Raw genomic sequence first — 22267 nt, 5'->3', positions numbered from 1 at the left:
TTGTGATCAATAGAGTTGTATGGTTTACAGTAAGTAGTAGCAAGAAAGTCCATTGTAACAAGGTTTAAATTCTGCAGTCCTGTTCTAATGATATCACTGTTTGCATTGATCTACTCCTAACTCCTTGATTTTGTTATAGAGCATCCTGAGGTGGTAAAAAAAATAAAAGGTGATCAGCCCAAAAGTTCAGTTGCAGATCTGCCTGCAGAAGGAGCATTAAAAGGCTATAAACCCAAAGAAGCTAAATCAACCTGTAAGTGAATTGGTTTAAGTCATCATCAAGAAAAAATAATGAATGTATGTAGTGTTTTTAATATTGTTTTAAACGAAGGCTGGAACTTTTGGGTTCAAACTGAGGGATTCAAGTGCTAATTTAGGGGAAGATTCTGCAGGTTTTTCTTTTAAACTTGAGAGAAGATACTGTAGACTGAGCAGTATGAAAGAGTTAGCTGCTCTTCTGTGGGTGAAGGTCTAGATATGACAAGCTTTGAAAGAGGATATTCATCATGTAGAGCCTCTTCTTGTCTTGGCTGGTAGATGAGGTGGTTTTGGCTTCAGTATGTCTTGAGTAGATGCATCTTTAGTGTGTTGATATTATCTGAAGGACCTGAAAAGCAGCTTTTTCTCACATAATGTGCTCATTATTTTTGTGTAGTTCCAGAAGGACCCACCTTCTCCTTAAATGCTGAAGTGAAATTACCTCAGTGCGGCCCTCCTAGTGCTTCTTCCTCTGTTCCTGGTGCCACGTTCCAGAGAAGTACCAGTTCCTGGATACCATCTCAGCCTGCAGCCTCTGAAAACTTACAGGTGCCTGGTCACCATACATTGCCAACTCCTCCGGTTGGTCCCAGGCTGGTTCGGTTCCCATCCCCACTACCCTCCTCGCAGATCACAGCTCCTGACAGCTCTTCTGTCTTCACAAACCCAGTGTCCAGCGAGGCTTCTAGCCTTGCAAGGTTACATCGTTGTCATTCTGGTAGCTACACTATTGGCCCATTCTCATCTTTTCAGAGAGCTGCTCAGATCTACAGCCAAAGATTGTCCCGACCATCCTCTGCAAAAGTAGGTGAGTGTTTTGGGATGCAGAATAACCTGCTAGTTCAGTTTAGAGATTGTGTAATCTCTGTTTTAGAGCAGGTAGAAATTTTACATTTCCAGAACTGTAAGTCTTGTTGAATGGTGCTCAGTTTCTCATAGGAAGGTGGAGTGCAGGAAGCAGCCCTTGTTTGCCAAAGATGTCCTTTTATTGAGCAGGTGAACAGGGAATCATAGAATCATTGGGGTTAAAATCATTGAGTCCAACTGTTAACCTAACACTACCAAGTCCACCACTAAACCCTGTCCCTAAGTACCACATCTACACATCTTTCAAATACCTCCAGGGATGGTGATTCAACCACTTCCCTGGGCAGCCTGTTCCAATGCTTGACAACCCTTTTGATTAAGAAATTTTTCCTGACATCCAATCTAAACCTCCTGTGATGCAATTTGAGGCTGTTTCCTCTCATCCTATCACTTGTTACCTGGGAGACTGACACCCACCTTCCTACAGCCTCCTTTCAGGTAGTTGTAGAGACCAGTAAGGTCTCCTCTCAGTCTTGAACGTTGAACTCAGCCTTTGAATTTGTTCAAAAAGAGCTGGGAAATGACGTATTGTGTATTTTTGTTTGATTGTATTACTGATTTCTTGTTTATCTTTAGTGGTTTTAATGTAGTTTTGGTAAGCAGAAGTCCTGTCTCAGTCTATGTGCTGTTCTTAGTTCTGTGTTTCTCTATTATGCTGAGAAATCCTTTAACGAAACCTCATAATTGTTGAATACTTAAAGATATGTCAGGACCTCCAAAAAAGAAAGATCTGAATTAATCATGACTGTATGTCGTTCTCTAGGACCTTTTGGCACTGCAATATCCAACAATATCTTAAAAACAAGGTCTAGGTACCTCTCATTTACCGTTCTGGGGTAGAACGTAGTTGAGTAATGCAACTTTAGAGTGTAAGGAATCTGAAGAGTAGAAGAAACTGTAGGAATTTGTGGATGCAAACTGTAATCTATTAGGAAAGTTTTGGGAACCACACAGAGGCTAACAGCTGTGGTCTTGGTTATATATATAGATATATATATATTTTATTTTTTTTTTAATGATAGTATACACTTGCTTTAGGTTGTTGTACATCAGAGTCAGCACGTGTTCACTAGGGTTGCTGCATATACTGACCGCCTTTCTAGCACTAAAATAAATATGACTTCCCAACTGAGTAGCATATTTAAAGGGATCCATTTGTTTTTAAGGAAAAGCGTTATGGATTTAACTTAAGTAACAGCAGACAATATTTTCTGCAATTGGGTGCCTTTAGATATATTATGGTAAAGAGAATATGGATTTGGAATTGGAAAAAGCTCATATAGGCAATATTCATGCAGAACAGAAGCACGTGTCCTCCCTAGAATCTGTGGAAAGTATCATGCCTGCTTTTGTATCTCTGTGATCAGCAGGCTGAGAGTCTGACATACCGCTCACTAAGCGTATCCAAATGTTTGTTCGGTAGGTTTGTGCCGTCACAGTCCAAGTGCGCAGCATGTGGGCTCAGCCAGGATGCACAAAGACGCAGAAGATGCTTCTTCTGAGGGCAAACGTTATAGCCCCAGTATGGCAGGAGCAGAACTGCAACTGCTGGCAGAAAAGCAAGCAGCATGTCAGTATTCCTCACCAAGCCACATCGGTTTCCTTACACAGCAGGTATGTTACTGATAAAGCTGCAGTCCCTGTGACAACGGAAGAGTCTGTCACAGGCTTCTGTGTCGGCACTGGGCTGGACTGAGACATGCTGGAAGGAGTAAATCTCATGAAACTTAATTTCTGTCATATTGTTGTTTTGAAGTGTTTACAGTGACCAGAATTTTGATTTTCTATGAGATGACAAGAACGTTGCTGAAGTCCTTTTATAGAAGAAAGCAATACTGGGCAGAGGATTAGAAAATATGTTATAAAAAACAAAATCCATGCTTGGTCTTATTAAACAATAAAACCAAGTCTTCTCAGATATGTGCTTCCATGCAATTTGCTTCCTCATTCCTCCAGTGTGTCATCACAGTGCTGGGAATAGAAGTCTGCAGAATGGGTTCTGATGTAGATTCTATTTTCACATAACAGAGTGAAGTACTTAGTAGCATGGGATATGCTAGTAATCCCTTTGGAGAGATGAAATCTGAAGCTTACTTACTATGTTTTGCTAAATGTGGTGGTGTAGATCACATTTACGTTGGCTTCTGGTAGAATTGCACTTCTTTTCTATTTCTTTTTGAGTTGTTATGTCCTATGTGGCTACACACATAGTCATTTTTTTTTCTTTATAATATGCTATAGTTGTGTTTATCAAAGGTGTTCAAGTTGGACACTTCTCAGTTAAGTAAGCTGTCAGTTGGAGGTTCTCCATGATAGGCACTTTGCCTTGGAAATGAACTTTTTCCCTCTTTAATTGTGAAGGACAAACAGTTTAAATATCTTCAGTCTGATACTTTGACTTTGGAAATACTGTTTTAACAGTGATATTTTGCTAAGTTTTCTGAGGCATGTTTAATAGTTGCAGTAGCTTCTGCTAGTTGCTTCTTTTTGCTTCTTTCAATATTATTATATGCTTTGATCTTGAATATCTGGTTAGATGAATGGCAGTATGTCTTTTTCAAAAGGTGAGGTGCATTCATAATTCTAGGAAGCTGAATTGATGTTTTTGACCCTTCTACATCTAGTTCAAGGTTTTTATTCAGTCTTGGCAGTTCCAAAACTAGTACAGGCACTCTGGTCTTTGCAGATAGGTCTTGAACTTTAAAGAACAAGTCACAAAAAAACAAAGCACCTTCTTGTTTGTGGATTCAGCAGAGAATGTGAGCATGGAATATACCAGTGGTGCTGAGGCCCAATCTTGTGTCATTTTCCACTTGACTCCAACTGCTGTGATTTCTTAGGTCTGTCTGGAGAACCCAAGTTGTCCTCTTGCAGCCATTTGTATAGCTGTTAGATGATTTTTAAACTTCTATTCTTACCATACCTAGTTCCTGCTAGTTAAATTAGGAAGTATAGAAGGGGGAGTCCAGAGAGGAATTCACAAAGATCTACGTGGGAAGGGCTGTGTAGTTTCCTGAGCACAGCTACGTTGGGTGACAAAGGAACATACTTTGGTAATTGTAGATGGTGGAGGCTGAAACCTGTTTAGCCACCAGGCAATCAGTCAACGCTGGTATACTCAAGTCTGAAAGTGCAGTGGTATCTTTGGAAATGTGTTGGTCATGGTAAACGTGTCTGCGTTGCTTTTTGCTTCTGGGTTCTCCCAAGATAATTTTCCATAGAAGAGGTGGGAAATGTATAGAAGGAGAATGAAAGTGCTAATTCCCTTCTTTGTGACAAGCAAACAATAAAGACCTCAATTCCTGGCAGACAATGTAGATTTTCTGAGTGACCTTGATATATTTTGTATTTGGCTACACAGTGTTTGTATGGGCTTTGCTTCTGTAGTGAAATATAGAAACGTGGGTTGGGTTGTGTCTTAGTGGTCTTCTGTCATCATGAAAAAGATCTGTGTAGAAAGGGATTCACAAGTCAATGAAAAGTTTAGAGCTGGAGCTCTATCTGACAATGAATTTCCTTCCTGAGCCTGCGTCCATTCAGTTCTAGACATCTGCTCTCCACTGTGATTCTCCAGGCTGTGTTTCTGCAATAATCCCTTTGGAGAGATGAAATCTGAAGCTTACTTACTATGAAAATTTGTACGGTTTAGTTGAGAACAGTTTCTCCTTTAAGGCAATCTGATACTTCAGTACTGCATTTATGGCACATAGTCATTTCTAGGCTGAGACTATTGTTTTAATCATACCTGAAACAGTGACGTTTTGCAAAGTTCAGATGTAAAAGACCCAAAGGAACATAGCTAAAGCATATGCCTACTGCTTGTGCCTTTTTCTTTTTTTTTTTTTCTTGGACACATTCTACACTTCTGTCATCTAAAAGTCATTCTGATTTTTTTTTTTTTTTTTTTGATCCAGCCTGACTTTTAAAGCCTATCTTGCAACAAGGACCAAGGGTTTTAGTTCTGTGGGAAGACAAAGCTACCATGACAAGGAAGGGTGACAAGAGATACCAGCATATAATAAAAGCATAGTAGTGTGGCAGGAGGTGCCTGTATGGGCAAAACTGGAGGAGCCAAGCAAGGGCTGGGCTCATTGTTGAGGAACCTGGAACCAAGACCCTTGGCATTGAGGTATGGATGTGGATTTGAAGAGAGGTATTGAGTGAACAGGAGAAATGCAGATATTACAGAGCATGCTGGCAGTTTGGATTTGCAGAAGGACAGATATTGGTGAACCTATTTGGGAGCACTGCACGGTTATAGATTTGGGCAGACAAAGATTTGGTCTGAACCAGGAGCGGGGAGGATAGGGGCAGAAGAGATAAACATGTGGAAGAGGATTTAGTAAATAGCTGGAGAGAAGTGAGAAGTCAAAAACCATTGGTGTCAGCTGAAAGGGGAAAAGACTTGCGATGGGAGTGTTTGGGGACTCTGCGTTATGAAACCCTGGTTGCTTTGGGACAGGAGAAGTAAGGGATTGAAAGCTGAGAGAAAGTTAGAGATAGGGATTGCATGAGGATGATTTAGTTAAACAGGGCACTACTTTCCTATGCATGTCTAGACAGGAGAGTCTGAATTGTCACTTTCCTTCTTTTCACTCCTCTATTTAAATTTCTTGAAATATAATAGTCCTTTCAAAGTAAAAACATTCTAAAATAAATTGACATGAAGATGGCCCCTGGAAGAGAGTATCACTTACCTAAATAATAAAAAGTAGTACAGTTGTTTAAAGTCACTCCATAAACTTGGAGTTAATCTACCTTGTTGCAAAGTACCTGGCTGGTGTGAAAGGGACTTGATATTTGGATTACTTTATCTTTAATGGCAAGATTAGGACTATTGATTTGGAGGAGGTATGTGAGAGAGACTTTTGAAAATACTACAATTGCTGTGGACTGTATTTCTTTTCCAAGGGCAAGAACTTCTATGTGAGAATTGAATGCCTTTGTCTGTGCCTTGGTTCCCTGTGTTGTGCCCAGCTGTGTCTTGGGGGCGGGGGTACTCTGAATATATTACCTCCTTACAAGAGCAGCTGGGAAGCTTGTTTTCCATTCCCATTTTTGTGAGAATTGTTTCTGGTATCTGTGTACTAGCGTGGGTCTCCTGGGTTCCCAGGAATGTAGCCTCAACAGCTGTGCTTGGAATGATATTGCCATTTTGGTTGGGAGTCCACCTCTATCCCTCTCCAATCTCTACTGTTCTTCACTGTTTCCTACCCATGCCCAAAGCACCCATTTCATGTTTTGTCTCTTACACTCTTGTATTCTACTGTCTATATTAAATCAGTTTAATTTATTAAGCCAATTGGCTGCTGAAACGACAATGTTCAAAGGGAAAATTTTAAGTGTAACTATCTGACAAGCTTTGAACAAGATATTTAAAATCTGTCATCTTAAGAAAACAAGATTTTTGTGATTACATCAGCTTTCTGTCTTGTCAGTCCTCTCCCTTCACTTTTGAAACAGCAGATGGGAACTTCCTATGATACTCAAAGTGAACAGTGCTTACAGTATTGGAGGTGGAGAAGGTAGGAAGGTAAAGCCTTACTGAAGTGTGGTTTCATTCCCTTGTACGTAGTTAGTTTTCAGTCCTCATAGACTGTCTCACAAAGTGTGAGACAACATTTTTCCTTTCATTAATTTGTATTTTTTAAAAATATTTTTCATTATATCATATAAGATTTCATCAGTGCATCTTCATACTTGCAACATGGAGAAACCAAGGAGGCCTTCACAGTGATATACAATAGAAATATTAATCCAGAACCCTTAAGAATCATTACTTAGTCCCCTGCACCACTGTATGATCCCTTACTGCCCAGTTGCAGGAATGAGAGAGAGATGAATAGAGAGAAAGGAGGAGGAGTATTATTCTGTCTTAGACTAGAAAAGGAGCAGCTGTTTAGGTAACTTCTGTGACTGTCTTTAATGGTAAGTGCAGGCAAGCTGTTGCCTTAAGGACAGCTGGATTATGACAGTCTCAGGTTATGAAAGAAAAACACTCAATGTTACAAATTAATAAATACAGTGAAGCTACTAGGGTGAATCTTTGTTGTTAAATATAGCTGTTAACAATGAATGTTAGCTTTTACCTCTGAGGAATTTTTTTCCATTTTATTTACTTAAAAACATGAATTTACAATATTTTTGTGATTGCATAACATCTAATAATAAAGCTGGTTTTGAGGTTGTGACAAACTGTTAGTTATGTACCTCTGTCCATAAGAGATCTTTCAAACACTGCCTGGTTTTTGCAGTACTCACCATCTAACTATAGTACTCCACAGCATCCAAAAATAACAAGGTGTTCCTATAGTTAACTACCCAATACGTTTGGGAGCAAGCAACACAGAGATCTCTATGGAAAATGTGTGCCTTTGAGGATCCAGCATTAACCCAGTAAGTTCATGGCCAAGTAGGATAGTAAGGAGGTATCTGAGCTCAAAAGGTCATTAAAAAAAACAAGAAGGAGAAAGCCCCTATCCAAATTCCTCAAGTTTCAACTAAATTAGTCTTGAAGATAGTACGTTCCTACCTGTTTTCTGGAAAATGTTAAGTGCCTAGAAGTACAAGGCCTGTGAGAGTGTTTCAGTCAAGGGCTAAAATTGAGTTCAACATATCTGTTTTGTTTGGACTATGGCCTAGCCACTCAGAATGCATATCTTAATTAGCAGTGAACAGGCTTCTAATTTGGAAGTAGCTGTAACATGTGCTGCTTCTTGCTTGTAAGTTAGGAGGACATAGCGAGGAAAGATCTTGAAGATACCATAGGTAGCAGACTTGTGAATGATGTGGTTATTGGCCAGGGGAACTTGTGGGGATGCAACAGGAAAACAGATTTCCTTAAATATGCTACTGATAGATTAATTTATTAATTCAGTGGACATATAATCTAGGTCTGTAAAAACAAATTTTGGAAGATATGGGCATACAGATATTAAATAATTTATTTTGCATTATTTTTTACTATAGTAGATACAGAGGAGATAAATTTTCTTTCCAAGTAGTGAAGTCAAGCTCCTAGGGGAAAAGATAGGAAAAAATATTTTGTGAGACTTCTGTGGCTGCGTGGTATACATTTAGGAGTTCAGAAATGCAACAGTAAAGTGACAAAGTTTCTGCTGAAAGGTATGGTCAGTGGTAAAGCTGGTATAGAGCACAGAAAGGCAACAAACGTGCTTATCTGTAATAAGGACCCTAAAGTTTCCTCTAAATTAAAGCAGTGAGTCTTGCTCCGCTAGCAGATATATATTAAATTGAAATTAAAATGGAATTTAAATTCACCTAGATAAACATAATTCAGACTAAGAAAAAAAAAACAAACAAAAAACCCAAACACCCAACCTGTGTCTTGCTCTATTAGTATTTTTTGAACTGAGAAAAATAGCATCTAATGGAACTGATTGCTGCTGTTCAAACTTTCAAAAAAGTTTTTGACAAGCTTTCAGCAATGACTGTTAAGCAAGCCAGGTATCTGTAGGGTGAGAGGTCATTTTGTTATAAATTGAAAACAGACAGAAAGCAAACAAAATAATAACTAGCCAGTTTGCTGTACAGCAAGTGGTTAACTGGAGATGCAGAATGCACGTGCTGGAGTGTAAAATTACAGATTTGAAAGGAGGAGGTTCATAATGACTGGCATATTACCTAAAGAATGAATATAAAAGCAAGTTATTCCAAGGTAATATGGAGTGTGAATTTACAATAGATTAACTACTCTGTGGTGTTCATCCATGTGAACACACGCTTGTGCAGCGCATGTTTACTACATGACATAACTTCTTGTTACCTTCAGTATAACGTGGGCTACAAGTATCCAGATGTTCAGTTACTGTGAAGTTATGTGTATGCTGTAAGCTTAAACTTGAGCCTACCTCCTGGTAATTTATCAGTACGTGTGTATTCTTTTGTTGATTATTATGAGAAAAGCTAAGAGAAATTTAACAACTCTATTAACTGGGTAAGACAATGGCAGATGAAGTTAAGTGTTTACCAATAACTGATTACATGACAAGCAAGAATTTTAACCACTTAAAGTAATAAGCTTTAAATTAACATTTAGGGAAGGAAAAAAAAAATTTTGTTCTGGAAAGCTCAGTGGAAATACCTGTTCTAAGTCAAGCAGTGAAGGCAACAAACAAAAATATTAGCATGTGTAAGGAACAGGATAAGAAATAGTATGTAATTATGTAAGCACATGCCTTCTCTTGAAAAACTGTTTTCAGTTCTGGTTGCCATTCCTAAAGTGAATTCAGGGAAAATAACTGCAATTCACAGATGAGTGACTAGAACAATTAACTGCAAAATGCATTTTTAACAAAGAAGTGAAAATACTAAGTTTGCTGTTTAGGGAGGAGAGATAGATATGAAGGAATTATACAGACCAGTGGATGACAAGGTAAATAAAGTTGATTTTTTTGTGTTTTTCATAATAAGAAGGGGATATTCAGTTTAGTAGGAAGACATCAGAGTAAAAACTGATAATAAAAGTGAATAGTTGTTGTCCCAGAGTTTACTTGCCTTCTGAAACTTCCTGCAACAAGATACCATTCAGGCAGAAAGCTTAACAGGCCATAATTACCTCAGACAGAATAATGAACATTTTGCAAATGACAGATCCCTAGATTTTAACATACAGAAATAATAAAGTATTTTTCCTTATCAGTAAAACATTTCAGTTAGATGCACGGAAACTAAAATTTCTTCCATCTTCTGAAGTATGTCAGGCAGGATAGTGAGTTTGCTGGGCCATTGCTCTGAACTGACCTTTTGTCTTCAATACTCTGGAATGTGTGCTATGCTGCTGCTTCCATATTTATGACTTTTTCTTTGCTACGTTGCTTTACTGTGGTCAAGTTAAATATTCCTTTATGATAAGTGGGTTACTGAGACACATGTGAGGAAATCAATATCTGAAATCAGCAATTTCCCTGGTTATGGCATAGAATCATAGAATAGTTAGAGTTGGAAGGGACCTTCAACGGTCATCTAGTCCAACCCCCCTGCAAGAAGCAGGGACATCCATGACTAGATCAGGTTGCTCAGAGCCCCATCCAGCCTGGCCTTGAACGATTCCAGGGATGTACCTGATTGCTAATTATTTTTACAGAGTGATGATATCTTTGTAAGTATGTGTACCTGCAGTGTTGCCAGTGTGTTAACAATACTCAACTCAATTTTTCAATTGTCCTGAAATTTTCTTGTTCAGTTTGCCCATTGTCTAGCATGAGCCTAAGATAGTAACAGTACTATTGGAGAATCAAGGCAGATACATTGGTGGTGAGTTGGGGAATGATGCCTGAAGATACAGTTCAGTAAGCCCCTTTCATCATATAGGGACTTAATTGACTTTCTTGCCTTGGTTTGTGGTATAGGGATATTACTGGCTATGATGTTGCTTCTAAACAGCTGAACTAAGAGGGTTTTTTCACCTGTACCTACTTGTTAGCCATTGGCCTTTCCTAATGGACAGATGGATGAAGGCTGTGACCAAAATAATCCAGACTTCTTTTCCCTCTGCTGTGTTCCTTAGCAGGCATTAATCCTAAAGTCTTCATTTCACGTGTGTTTAGCATAAAATATTTCCATGTGCCTGTACTACAGGACTTTCTATGGGAAGGATGTTAAAATGCACAGCATGTGTGTAGATCCAGAGCCAGGTGGCTGGATCCTGGATATGTATGTGTGTTTGTTTTTTTTTTTTTTCTTTGAATAGAATGCTACTTCTCTCTGAAATATGCTGTAAGGTAAAAAGAAGGTTTTCTTGTGCAATGCTGGATCTGTGTGAGGTCCCTATCACTGGCTGGTGTGGAGGGCTGCAGTTTTTATCTACCAGGCTGTAAGACTTTGTAGTTATTGATGCTAGTGAACTGAAGAATGTGTTGAATTGGCCAGCTTTACCAGGAGGAGGAGGAGAAGGAAGAGAAGGAGGAGGGGAAGCCTGGTAGGAGCTCTGCCCATCTCTGTGAGGGAGAGTGTGAGATTTCAGGACCCTAGCTATCATTAGGAATAGCTCCAATTCTTCTAGCCAGGGAGTTTAATCACAGGGATAACATCAGACCACCCAGGCAAGTGCTATACCGAGCTGCCTCCATCTCTGCTATGCAGCCAGGCAGTGACCAAGATCCAGCAGCCAGGATTCCTGCAAACATGCAGACAGATCCATAGGAGGATGGGGCACTTTTGTCATTCTACATTTTGCATTTGGACAAAAGGTGGAAATTAGCAAGAAGCAGATGAGTTTAACAAAACCTTAGGACAGGGGAGAGGGAGTGAGGAAGAATTGGAACAGGCACTTTACAGTGCCTAAGAGTGACCTTGTGGGAATAATATGCCAAAGGAATCCCAAAATAGTGAGCTTCAGCTTAACAACAATATTTGAACCAATAGCACTCCTCAGTTACCTGTCTCAGTTACACAGTGTGGTACCCTGGCCTGCCGTGTCCTCAGCAGAGGAAAAGTGCCACAAAGAAAACTGCCAGTGTGCCAAAACACACTGCACAGGTCCCAGTGGGCATCAGCTCTTTCAGTTCTAGACCTGAGCTGGGCAACATGGTGACTGCAAAAAGACCATGAAACTAAAGGCGCAGCAAATATTTGCAGAAATTTGGTGGGGATATTTTTCCCACCAAAGGGTTTTTTTCAATGTTGGTCCCTTGCTTTCTTAATCAGATTTATTTTCATTATATAATCATTTGGTTGGCTTTTACCTTTCCACTAATGGAGAGGAAGGGAAGAGTAAGGAAAAAGGCATCTCACTGTAAGTAGGAAGAGGAGCAACAAGCCAGGATATGAAGTCTGAGGGATGTTTTTCATTCCTCTTTCACACATCTCTGCACTGTTCCAGGACCCCATCTCCTCCTCATCCTCAGGCTGTTCAGGCAGGAGCTTGAATTTTAATACTACTGGTTCGTAGTGTCAGCAGTAATATAACTGGTCTCAGCAGAGGTTGTAGGAAGCAAAAATGTCAGTGTAGTTCCTGTAGTGCTCAAATTGAACACCTTTTGCTCTGAGGCTCCAAAGGGAATAGGAGCAGAGGCTTTTGTTATGATGCAGCAACATCTGCAGATCTGCAGAGAGTCACCAAATGGGCCAGGCTGAGCAGCTAGAACTCATGTTGTGGGAAAGATTACACCCTGATCATCAAACATTTGGCAAGATTGTGCCTTATCAAAATCACTCCCACTGGGAAGTTTTGAGGCAGAGAATGTCTAAATGAAAGCCTGACTTTTTCAGGAGAAGGAAGAGGGGAGTTCAGCCATCCACAGCAACAGCACTAACTTGTTGTTTTTTTTTTTTTTTTCTTCATTGTTAAATGGATGCATACGCTGGAGACACTACAAAGGCATTTGCGAGTTTGTCAGGTTTCCCAGGAATGTCTCTGGCAGGTCTTTGTCTGGAACATTTTCTGGAGACTGGAACACTTGTGCTCTGTATGCATATGTATATCCTGTAAGCTGGTAAGCTCCACAAGCAGAGAAGGAATGTCACAGGCTTGTGGCCAGATCAGCCTTGGTACACACACAGATTTCACACTTTCCAGCCTGTTAGCCCCAGTTCTTCCCTTCTCCTGGCTGGTTGCTCATGCAAATTCAAATCTGTACATAAAATTAAGGTGTTTTAGTATGGAGTGTGGTCGGCAAGCTGGCCTGGGTAACAAAAAGGTAGCTCCAGAAAAATCTGTTTGTATTAAATGGTTTCTTCAAGAAAATTTTGTGCCACTATTCAAGCAGTGAAACTGTGTGTGTGTGCGTGAGGGAGAGATTTGTGGTTTTGGGTTTCCTTTGCCTCTTAAGGAAAGAGGCAGGTTAAGATCCCGTGATGTTTCCCATGCTGGGATGACCTGTTGGATTCCAGTATCTCAGTGCATTAAGGAAGGCAAGGCAGGTGGATTGCTCCCAATAGTACTGGAAGACCTGAGTGCTCTGTTAGACCAAGTCTTGATAGCCAGCACTAGATCACAGATGTGCATGGGAGCTCTGTGGTGAAGCCAAGAAAATGCAGCACATAGACTGGGGAGAGGACACATTAACAGTGAATATTTATATTGTTGTAGCATCTAGTCATAGTCATCTCTGAAGGCTGAAAGAAGGAAAAATATACCTGAAAGAAAGCAGCAATTTTTTTTTTTTGAGTGCAAGTTGTTAGCTCTTCTCTGTTTCCAGGAATATAAATATTACACTGAACACTAAAGCCTCAGGGGTTTGTGTGTCTGAGGAAAGCTTGGCAGGTGAAAATACGGTGACTGTGGAAGACAGGTAATGGAAGAAAAGAAACATTTATTTTACAAGCTATTGAATAAAGATGGCATTACTGAACTAATGGTAAGCAATAAAATGGAAAAATAGGGATTTACTAAAGGGTCTTGAAGGAGTCAATTGAGCACATAGGACAAAATAGATCAAAAGGCAAAGGAGAAGATACTTCAATGATGAGACATTTTGCACATTTTCAGTTTTCTAGTGGAATGCTTCCTGTTTTGAGCTTATGATATAGTGTCATCTTGTCCTGTCTGAGGCATCAAAACCTGAAGATTGTGGTCTGGTCACAAGGTAGAGAAGCAGTGATCTTACGTGTGTCTTACCATGATCCCTGTCCAATCTTTCTTTAAAGGAAAAGGTTTCTCAGCAAACTATTGGTGTTCATATTTATCTTTGAAACTTGTTGATAGAGTACATTGTGCTGAAAACTTTGTGGCATTAGGTCTTCTGTTTCAGACTGAATTTTTTTATCATATTGAAAGTTTTTTTGGAAGAGACAATAAAGTACGCCTATGATGACTGCGTTCTTTTGGCATATCTCTTAGTCTTGATCTTTGAAATATGTCTCAGGCTCTGGATCCCTTTTTTTTTTTTCTCACCAGTCAGAATGGAAATGTGAGATGTGTGAACTGGAGAGGATGCAAGTGTGGCTCCAAGTAAGATAAATGGTCTTTAGACTTTGTAGATCTCCAGTCCCCAGCACTTTATAGGCAACAGGATATGACTGGCTTCTGGCAGAAAAATACTAAAACTGCCAACTGGGGAGGGTGAAGTAGGCATTTTTTGGTAATGCATTGGTTGCTCAGTGCTGTAACACAATGACCAGTGAAACTCAGAATCTGCTGTTCAGGATGTTGGTAATGAAAATTTAAGTCAATTTTCCACTCTGCCAAAAGGGGCAGAGCAACAACTTCTAGTGATGATGTGTCTCTGTTCACCCTGGTTGACTCCTGCCAACTAGCAAGAGAAACACTCAGGCTTTCAGGAGACGTTTCCTGAATCTGTGGAGGCCGATATGCAGCACTGATTTTTTTATTTATTTATTTTTTTAATTTTGGCCATCGTTAACATTTGCTGCTTTAGCTTATTTGAAGCATTAGACAAGATTAAAATTAAAATACTCACTTTATTATAGAAAAAAGGTTCTTGAATATGATAATGGGAGCTGCTCTTCTGACTGTTGATTGTGATTTCTTAAAGGTACTATACAATAGGTCTTTGTCTATAGGATGCCATTTATTAGTAACAAATTTGATCCTGGAATTTTCTTTCTTTCTATCTGTATTTTGAGACTTCATATTTCATATTTAAATTATAAAGCAGATTAACAAAAGCAAAACTCTCAACTCTTATATCCAGGGCTTTTGGGTGTCATTCTGTGTGGTGGCCTTGTTTTCAATCTGAAATTTATTCAGAAATAAATTTCTCTGAATAAAGCAAGACTGTAGAGACCAATTCTTTTACCCTTATGTGTCTCTGCTGTCAAGAAGGCAAGTATGTTCCAGTCATAAGCCTACCTTGCTACACTTAATTTTTTTTTTGTTTGTTTAAAAAGAATATTTTGGCACTATGCAATAATTTGTCTCTTGGCTTATTACCCTTGTGTTGAACTAAGTGTGCTGTTAGGTTTCTTAACACAAGGCTCTATTTATTGATATGGCTGTGACAGGCACTGTATTCTTCCCTCCTCTATTTCTTTACTTTAGATAATAAATAGAAGTACATCACGTGGGCTCTCCTCCTTCCACAAGAGCTTTTTGGGATTTACTATCCCATTGTGTTCTTCACTCAGCATGTTCCTTTCAGCTTGTGACCTTTTTGCAGTCCCCAGCAGTTTAAAAATTGTGGCAAAACGTTATGAATCATTCTATTGTAAGAGATATTAGCTGTGTACTATCTTGCCTTTTACAGACTCTATAGAGACCATATTGACATGAGGAGAGCTGTTTGAAAATGGGGGAGCTTGAGGCGTGCAGTGCAGCACACGCAGGTCTCCTGTCATACTGTCGGTATCAGAAAAAAAAAACCTACTGAAGGCCCTCACTGCTAGTGAAAAACAGGAATCTTACCAAGCAATAAAGTTTGTACCCATCTTGATACAATTCAGTGTGAAAACTAACTTTATTCTTGTAGATCCACACCAATAACCACCTTCCCTATAGAGCCCCGTTAGCCTGCCTTTCTTGTTTTGTTTTGTTTTCCACTACCACAATTTCTGAAGCTCCAACCTATTCTTCATGGAGATTTTGGTGTCTCCTTTGGTCCAGGTGCTATACATTATCTTTTCTTAAGCCAAAGTAACAACTGATTTCCTGCTAAGTATTCGCCTGTATAAAGGGAAGAATATAGTTTCATCAGGTGCACAGGAGGACTAGTGACTAGAAAATGAAATCACTCTGCTGAGCACAGATGTGTTGAGGGTGCCCCAGCAATCTATCAAGGCAACATTCTCCAACCCTAACCATTCTATGATTCTATGATTCTGGCAAGCTAATTGTAGCAGCTGAAGTGGCTCAGTGCATGGCACAGTAACAAGCAGTAACATGCATCTGCGTGGGCTGGCTGCAGCTACACCTTATGCTATCGCTGATGTTCTCTCCCTCATTCTGAATCCCTTGCCCGTATTTAATCCTGCTGTAGTTTAAACACCTGTCTATCTGGAATGTGTGAAATGTCCCTGCTTGCCATGCTAAGCTATTTGCTCACCTGCTCTGCTTAGAAAGACAGCTTGCAAATAAATAATGGTACAGTATTAGAGAGGAAAGCATATTGCATTAATAGAGCAGGGGTGAGGTTGTAATTCATCAGGCTAAATGGTTATTAGTATCAAGATGATGAAGATGGAGAATTGGATTAAATCATCTTCATTTCACACATTGGATGTGTTAGCAAAGTTGTGACCACTGTTGCTGACAAGCTAAGAATTGTATATATCCTATTTCACTTACCATATTGGCCTCTGTGTTTGCCTCATTTGCCATGCTTGCTTCTTTTCAAACAATAAACTCTTTGTGGCCAGAAACTGTCATTGTTAGGTATTTGTATAGTGCCTGGCACAATCAGAACTAAACCTAATTTGAAGTTCTCTGTTATTGCAGTGAAAATGCTTTCAATTTTAATTAAATTCTGCAGAAGATAAGAACATTTAAGGGTGAGGCAGAGGCACCAAAATGATACCTGACGCTGTTTTCCATATGAGATGGGTAGCACTGCCTATTACTAAGCTTGCCTGATACATCCCACTGTAAGACCTTGTTCTAAATTGCTTGTAATGTTCTGAAACTTATCAATTTGGACTCAAGTTTTCTGTGCTTAATGTTTTCAGAACACTTCAGGCAAGGTGAAGTGTTTTTATCCAGCCAAAACTAATGCTGGGTAAATAAACCTATTCTATGCATTTTAATATCTACAGAATTTTTCTTTCACATCTCTGGATCTCCCATGCTTTGGAATAGCAATTTGGAATTAAAAAATTTGTCCAAGCTTGATTGCACAGTAACTATCTGAAAAGCTTCAGGTAAAATATACTCGGCAGCACCTGCTAGAGCTTCTCAGCTTTCTGCAGACTCCTTCTGCACTGAGGATGCTAAACTGAATTTCTCTGTATTTAGTACCGAGGCTTGAGATCTCATTCTCCTGTGTTCTCAGTGACCTGGTCCGTGTTGGACTGGGAGTCTATCTGACTTGAATGCAGAATGAGTGGGAATTCTGCCACGGTGTGAACAGGAAGTTGTGAAATTTGGACCTGGACATAATTTGGGAGAGGACACTGAGAACCAGTGACAGGACAGAAATGGAAGGCATGGCAGTGTGGTAAATGTGGTTCGATGAGGAGCCCACATTCTGGGACTGGATGAACAAAGGGATTGGCAAAAGGAGCAGGCTGGGGAAGGGAGTAAAACTAGAACCATTTGGATATAGGGCATGTGAGCAACTGGAAGAGGAACTAAGAACGAAAGTGTGGGAAGAAACGTCAAATAACTACTCCCATGGAAAGTTCCAGGCCTGAAATGGTGTGACTCGGGCCAGACGTAGTGCTGTAAGTCTTTAAGAATGAAATTGGACTAAGCAGAATAAGGAGAACGACACCTAAACCGTGGAAGCTGGGACTGACTACGTGAAAATAATGACACACAGACAAGGAACAAGAATGGTAAAGGATAGAGCTGAGAAGGGATGAGACGAAAGCGGTTGTTTTTGGAGAAGTGGGCAGAAGCCTAGTGCGTAACCACTATAATTTAATCCTGTCCAGAACCTGAAGCAGGAGTTAAGATTTCTGAACTCACAAAGTGCTTAGATGCCTTGCAGTACTAAGCCACAGAAGGAGTGGCAACCTACTGTATGCCAGTTGCAATGTTAGTTCATGTTCCAGAGTTCAGTCAGAGGATATGAAGTTTGCAGTCCTGCACAAGTCTATTGTAGGCATGAGTGTAGTGTATTGCGATGAAGCTGGTGTGTAGTTTTTTGAGTGAGTCTTTTGGTGAAAGAGCATTATTAAGATCTCGAAGCTGAGAATTCACAAGCTATGCATAAGTTAAGACACACTTAAGTGACTTAATAAGCATCACCTTTGAGATCTGGAGCCAATACAGAGCTGGTTGTTAGACTCTTCTTCCTATGTCTCATTGGCTATATGCCTTCCAGTTGCTGTAGAAGCAAGCAGGGACAATACAGGTAAGTCTTGCTTGCCATGTGACCTTAATCTTGGTGCAGAACCAGATCTTCTCTGTGCTCCTGAAAAGCAACATGTGATCATGTAATTAAAGGCAGTCATAAACTTAATTCTGGCAGTGCCTGACTGGGAATCTTAGCTTGGCAACCTTTGTCATCTTTTGTAGTGTGGTTTTTTTTTTTTTCAAATGTAAATTAATAGTTACACCGCTGTAGTAGATACCATTAAGTTATGTATTTAGGCTCCCTTCAATAAACCGACAGATAGTGTCTGCTTGCAGAGTTTGATCTTTCAAGATAATCGAGCTTCTAGCTTTTGATTAGTGCATGTAGAGTTAATTTTTCACATGTCAGGGACGTGATGTTGCTTTCTTACTTTGGGATTTTTGCCCAATCTTTGTCCTTTTCCTCCTTTGTTCTTCTGTGAATGGAAGAGTTGTAGTTTTAATGCTGGTACTTGAATTCATCTCAAGCATGGTGGCTGTTGGTGTCACTTTTAATTGTTTCTGATCTTTTGTTGGTTTTTTTGTTTTGTTTTTTTTTCCTTTTTAGTTAACAAACCTGAATTTGGCAAGTGGAGCTATAAGCAAGGGGAATGCAGTCACCCCACAGAGCTACCGGTCACCACTCAACAAAAGAGGGTCATTGTGGGCTGTTCAGTCAGACACTCATAGAGCTGACCAAAGATCTGTCTCTTCAGCAGCCAGGTAAGTTAAAATTGCTGCTCCAGCTTTTTGAAGAAGTATGCAGTGCACTAAAGAGCTCATTCATAATTTGTTTGGCTTCTTGCTCAGAAGAGAACATCTGAGGACCTAGTACTGGTTCTTCTCAGGAATATTCTACAAACTAGGCCTATGAAAATACAGCTGTGTTCCCAGAGCTGGGAGGATTGTGGTGAAATAGGAACATGGATGAACAAATAAAATGAAATGGAAATGTTTGTTTCTCTTTGATCGCTTCTCATCTCTCCATCTGTAAGTTTAGGTTTGCTACTGTTGACACATATATGCGGAATGCAGACTTACACCTGACACTGCAGAAATCTCCACTGAGGCCTCATCTTGGTGTTTTCTCCTTGAATTTCAAGTTTAGATTGTTCAAAGGTAGAGCAGCATCTTGCAGTGTTTATGAAAGTTTCTTTTTCAGATGGCTTCTTAATGCTCTGTATTAATTTTGGATATTGGATTTTATATTTTATGGCTGATGTACTCATGGGACTTAGGGCAGAGGACTGTGATTCTGCAGTAAAACCATTCTTCCTGAGATTGAAAGAGCAGCAACATTTACCCAAAGGATTCTGGATCTTGGAAGGCAAACTTGCTGCAGTAGAGTAGGCTGAACACAGTTCCAGAACTGCCAGAGACTTTATTTCTTTCTTTGCCACTTCAGTAAATATTATTTATTCCTTTGCCTAAGCCTTCGTTTTTGTCTTTTAAAACAGAATAATGAGGCAGATCATCTCCAGCATGAGTTTAGGACTGGAAAGCACTATATACATGAAAATACTGATTCTTGTAATAGGTGCCTGAATGCTGCTGGAAAATGCAGAGGTGAGAGAAGCAGAGACAGGGTGCAGAAGGCATGTGACCTGCATGGTCATCCTTTCCCAAATGGGTCCTTCAATAGGAGGATTGGAATGAGATTTGGAAAGCTCAAGTAAAATTGTTCTTATTTCATCAGTCACTGCTTTTCGTCTTGTCTAAAGAAGAGGAATGTTAGAAATGAATTCCTGGCCTCTTTCTGTTCCAGCACAATGTTTGCCTCTGGGGTTTAGAGTTATTGAGAGAGAGGTGGTGATGATTCTGCTCTTGGAGCCCAGCCAGGCAAGCTATTACCTAATCCAAATAAAGAACCTATCCAACAGGTGTAAACTGCCTTCCCCTCCTACATAGCTTGGAAGAGCAGCAGAGTGCAGGTTGTCCTAGAGCTTCCATTCCTTTCTCATCTCTGCTTGCACCTCTGCATGGGCTCACAGACATAGCTGGAAAAGGATTACTCATGGTCAAAATCTTCTGTTGCACAGCTCTGCAAAAGTCACTGTAATTACTACATTGCTCTGAAACCATTTCAGTTATATGTTACCTGTAGATCTAAGAACCCAGCATTTAATGCCGAGAACTCCACTCTGAACGATTTCCAGGGCTGTGCCTCATCTAGCATTGTATGCATAGTTTAATGCCTTTAGAAACTGTTTAATTTTGTACAGCAATCCAAGTTCAGAATTGTCTCACCACACATGATATAAGATTCCATCTTCAAACTTTTTGTGAACCATTTGGTTTTTCAGTACCTCGGTTGCTCTGTTTTTATCCTCAGAGCAAGAGACAGAATGATGTCTTAAGGCCCTTTATTGAATGACTTTTTGTGTCTGCTTGTATTGAATGGTGAGAATACTAGGATTTAAAAGTTTTATGTAAATCTGTAAAAAAAAATATTGATTTTTGCACTTCTTGGCTGTGAACTTTTATTTAATGACAGAATTCCAAAAATAATATCAATGTTATGATATAAGGAGATGGCTATCTTGTGTTGTAAATGCCTTTTTTGCTATGTTGGAGCAAGGAGTTCATAGAGGGTCATCTGATGGGTGTCAGCCTGTGCCCAGTGCTGGATGACTGTTTGAAGAAAAGCATCCTGTTTTCTTACATTAAGGTTCTGGTCTATCAGTTGTAGAATTCAGCAAGGATGGAAACATTTTGTAAATGGGTCTCTTATCTGACTTGTACTTGGCTCCAGTTCAAACATCTGCCTCTGAAAATCAGTCCTTACAGTTCTTGAATGGCTCGGTGGTAAATCTAAGCCATTTTAGTGCTGCTGAGATTTGTTTGAAAATTTTGTTTCGATGCTTGCAATTTATAGGATTCAGGCTATTCTTACAGACAAATCTTCCTCCTCTTTAATTCCCCACTCTCCCAGTACTGATTTATCTAAATGTTTCTCAAAAGTTCTCCCTTCTTTTGTTGAATTCTTTTGGCTGTATGAGATGAGGTGCCAAATCAGTAGTTGGCTTGCCGAAAAGGCAAAAGAGATCTTGAGTTTGTGATATAGAGACACAGAACAGTTACGGATATGTTAAAATGTTATTTTATAAATCTGCACTGCTGTGCTTTATGAGATTATTTTACATTTGTCACTTTCTATAATGATAGTTTAGGCTTTCACTGTGCCCCAGACAAAAAAGGCAGCAGGGCTACACAAAAGGTGTATGATGTATGTATGTACCACTCTATGATTCTATGTTCCAAGTTGTACATGGGCTTGTATGATTGTACATGATGTACAAAATTATTGTACACACCCCAGCTGACAAACTAAGACCCCTGTGCCACACTGCCTGACAATCATAGAATCACAGAATAGTTTAGGTTGGAAGGGACCTTTAAAGGTCATCTAGTCCAACCCCCCTGCAAGGAGCAGGGACATCTCCAGCCGGATCAGGTTGCTCAGAGCCCCGTCCAACCTGGCCTTGAATGTTTCCAAGGCATCTACCACCTCTCTGGGCAACCTGTGCCAGTGTTCCACCACCCTCAGTGTAAAAATTTTTTTCCTTATATCCAATCTGAATGTATGTCCTCCTATTTTAAAACAATTTTGTCTTGTCCTGTCACACCAGGCCCTGCGGAAGAGTTTCTCCCTGTCTTTCCTGTAGGCCCGTTTTAGGTACTGGAAGGCCGCTATAAGGTCTCCCTGGAGCATTCTCTTCCCCAGGCTGAACAGCCCCATCTCTCTCAGCCTGTCCTCACAGGAGAGGTGCTCCAGCCCTCTCATCTTTGTGGCCCACCTCTGAACTCACTCCAACAAGTCTATGTCCTTCCTATGTTGGGGGCTCCAGAGCTGGATGCAGTACTCCAGGTGGGGTTGGTCTCGTGATAGCAGAGGAGGAGAATCACGTCCCTCAACCTGCTGGCCATGCTTCTTTTGATGCAGCCCAGGATAGAGTTGGCTTTCTGGCTGCAAGTGCACATTGCTGGCTTGTGTTGAGCTTCTTGTCCACCAGTACTCCCAAGTCCTTCTCAGTGTTGCTCTCAATCCATTCCCTGCCCAGCCTGTATTTGTGCTTGGGATTGCCCCAACCCATGTGCAACACCTTGCACTTGGCCTTGTTGAATTTCATGAGGTTTGCACAGGCCCACCTGTCCAGCATGTCAAGGTCCCTCTGGATGGCATCCCTTCCCTCCAGTATGTCAACCACACCACATAACTTGGTGTCTGTC

The 22267-nt window shown here is 40.1% G+C and overlaps 1 protein-coding gene across 16 annotated transcripts in view; it reads left to right on the top strand.

The window, feature by feature from the left end:
• Positions 1–22267, top strand: part of TTLL5 (tubulin tyrosine ligase like 5) — a 133827-nt gene that overhangs the window by 58018 nt on the left and 53542 nt on the right. For 10 of the 16 annotated variants that reach the window (XR_015258774.1, XR_015258775.1, XM_086749829.1 and 7 more), the window contains 4 exons: positions 140–253; positions 656–1066; positions 2549–2739; positions 18606–18760. Coding sequence is in view for 13 of the 16 variants with exons in the window: in XM_086749829.1 (XP_086605955.1) it covers positions 140–253; positions 656–1066; positions 2549–2739; positions 18606–18760 (871 nt within the window). In the remaining 3 variants the exon portion in view is untranslated. Of the gene's footprint in view, positions 1–139; positions 254–655; positions 1067–2548; positions 2740–15293; positions 15552–18605; positions 18761–19494; positions 20344–22267 lie in introns of those variants that run through there. The other 6 variants (XR_015258776.1, XM_086749839.1, XM_086749836.1 and 3 more) reach the window with 5 other exon arrangements.

The sequence above is a fragment of the Chlamydotis macqueenii genome, chromosome 5 (assembly GCF_036417535.1).
Source record: "Chlamydotis macqueenii isolate bChlMac1 chromosome 5, bChlMac1.mat, whole genome shotgun sequence".
Classification (NCBI taxonomy): Eukaryota; Metazoa; Chordata; class Aves; order Otidiformes; family Otididae; genus Chlamydotis; species Chlamydotis macqueenii.
This window is presented reverse-complemented; position numbering and strand designations above follow the sequence as displayed.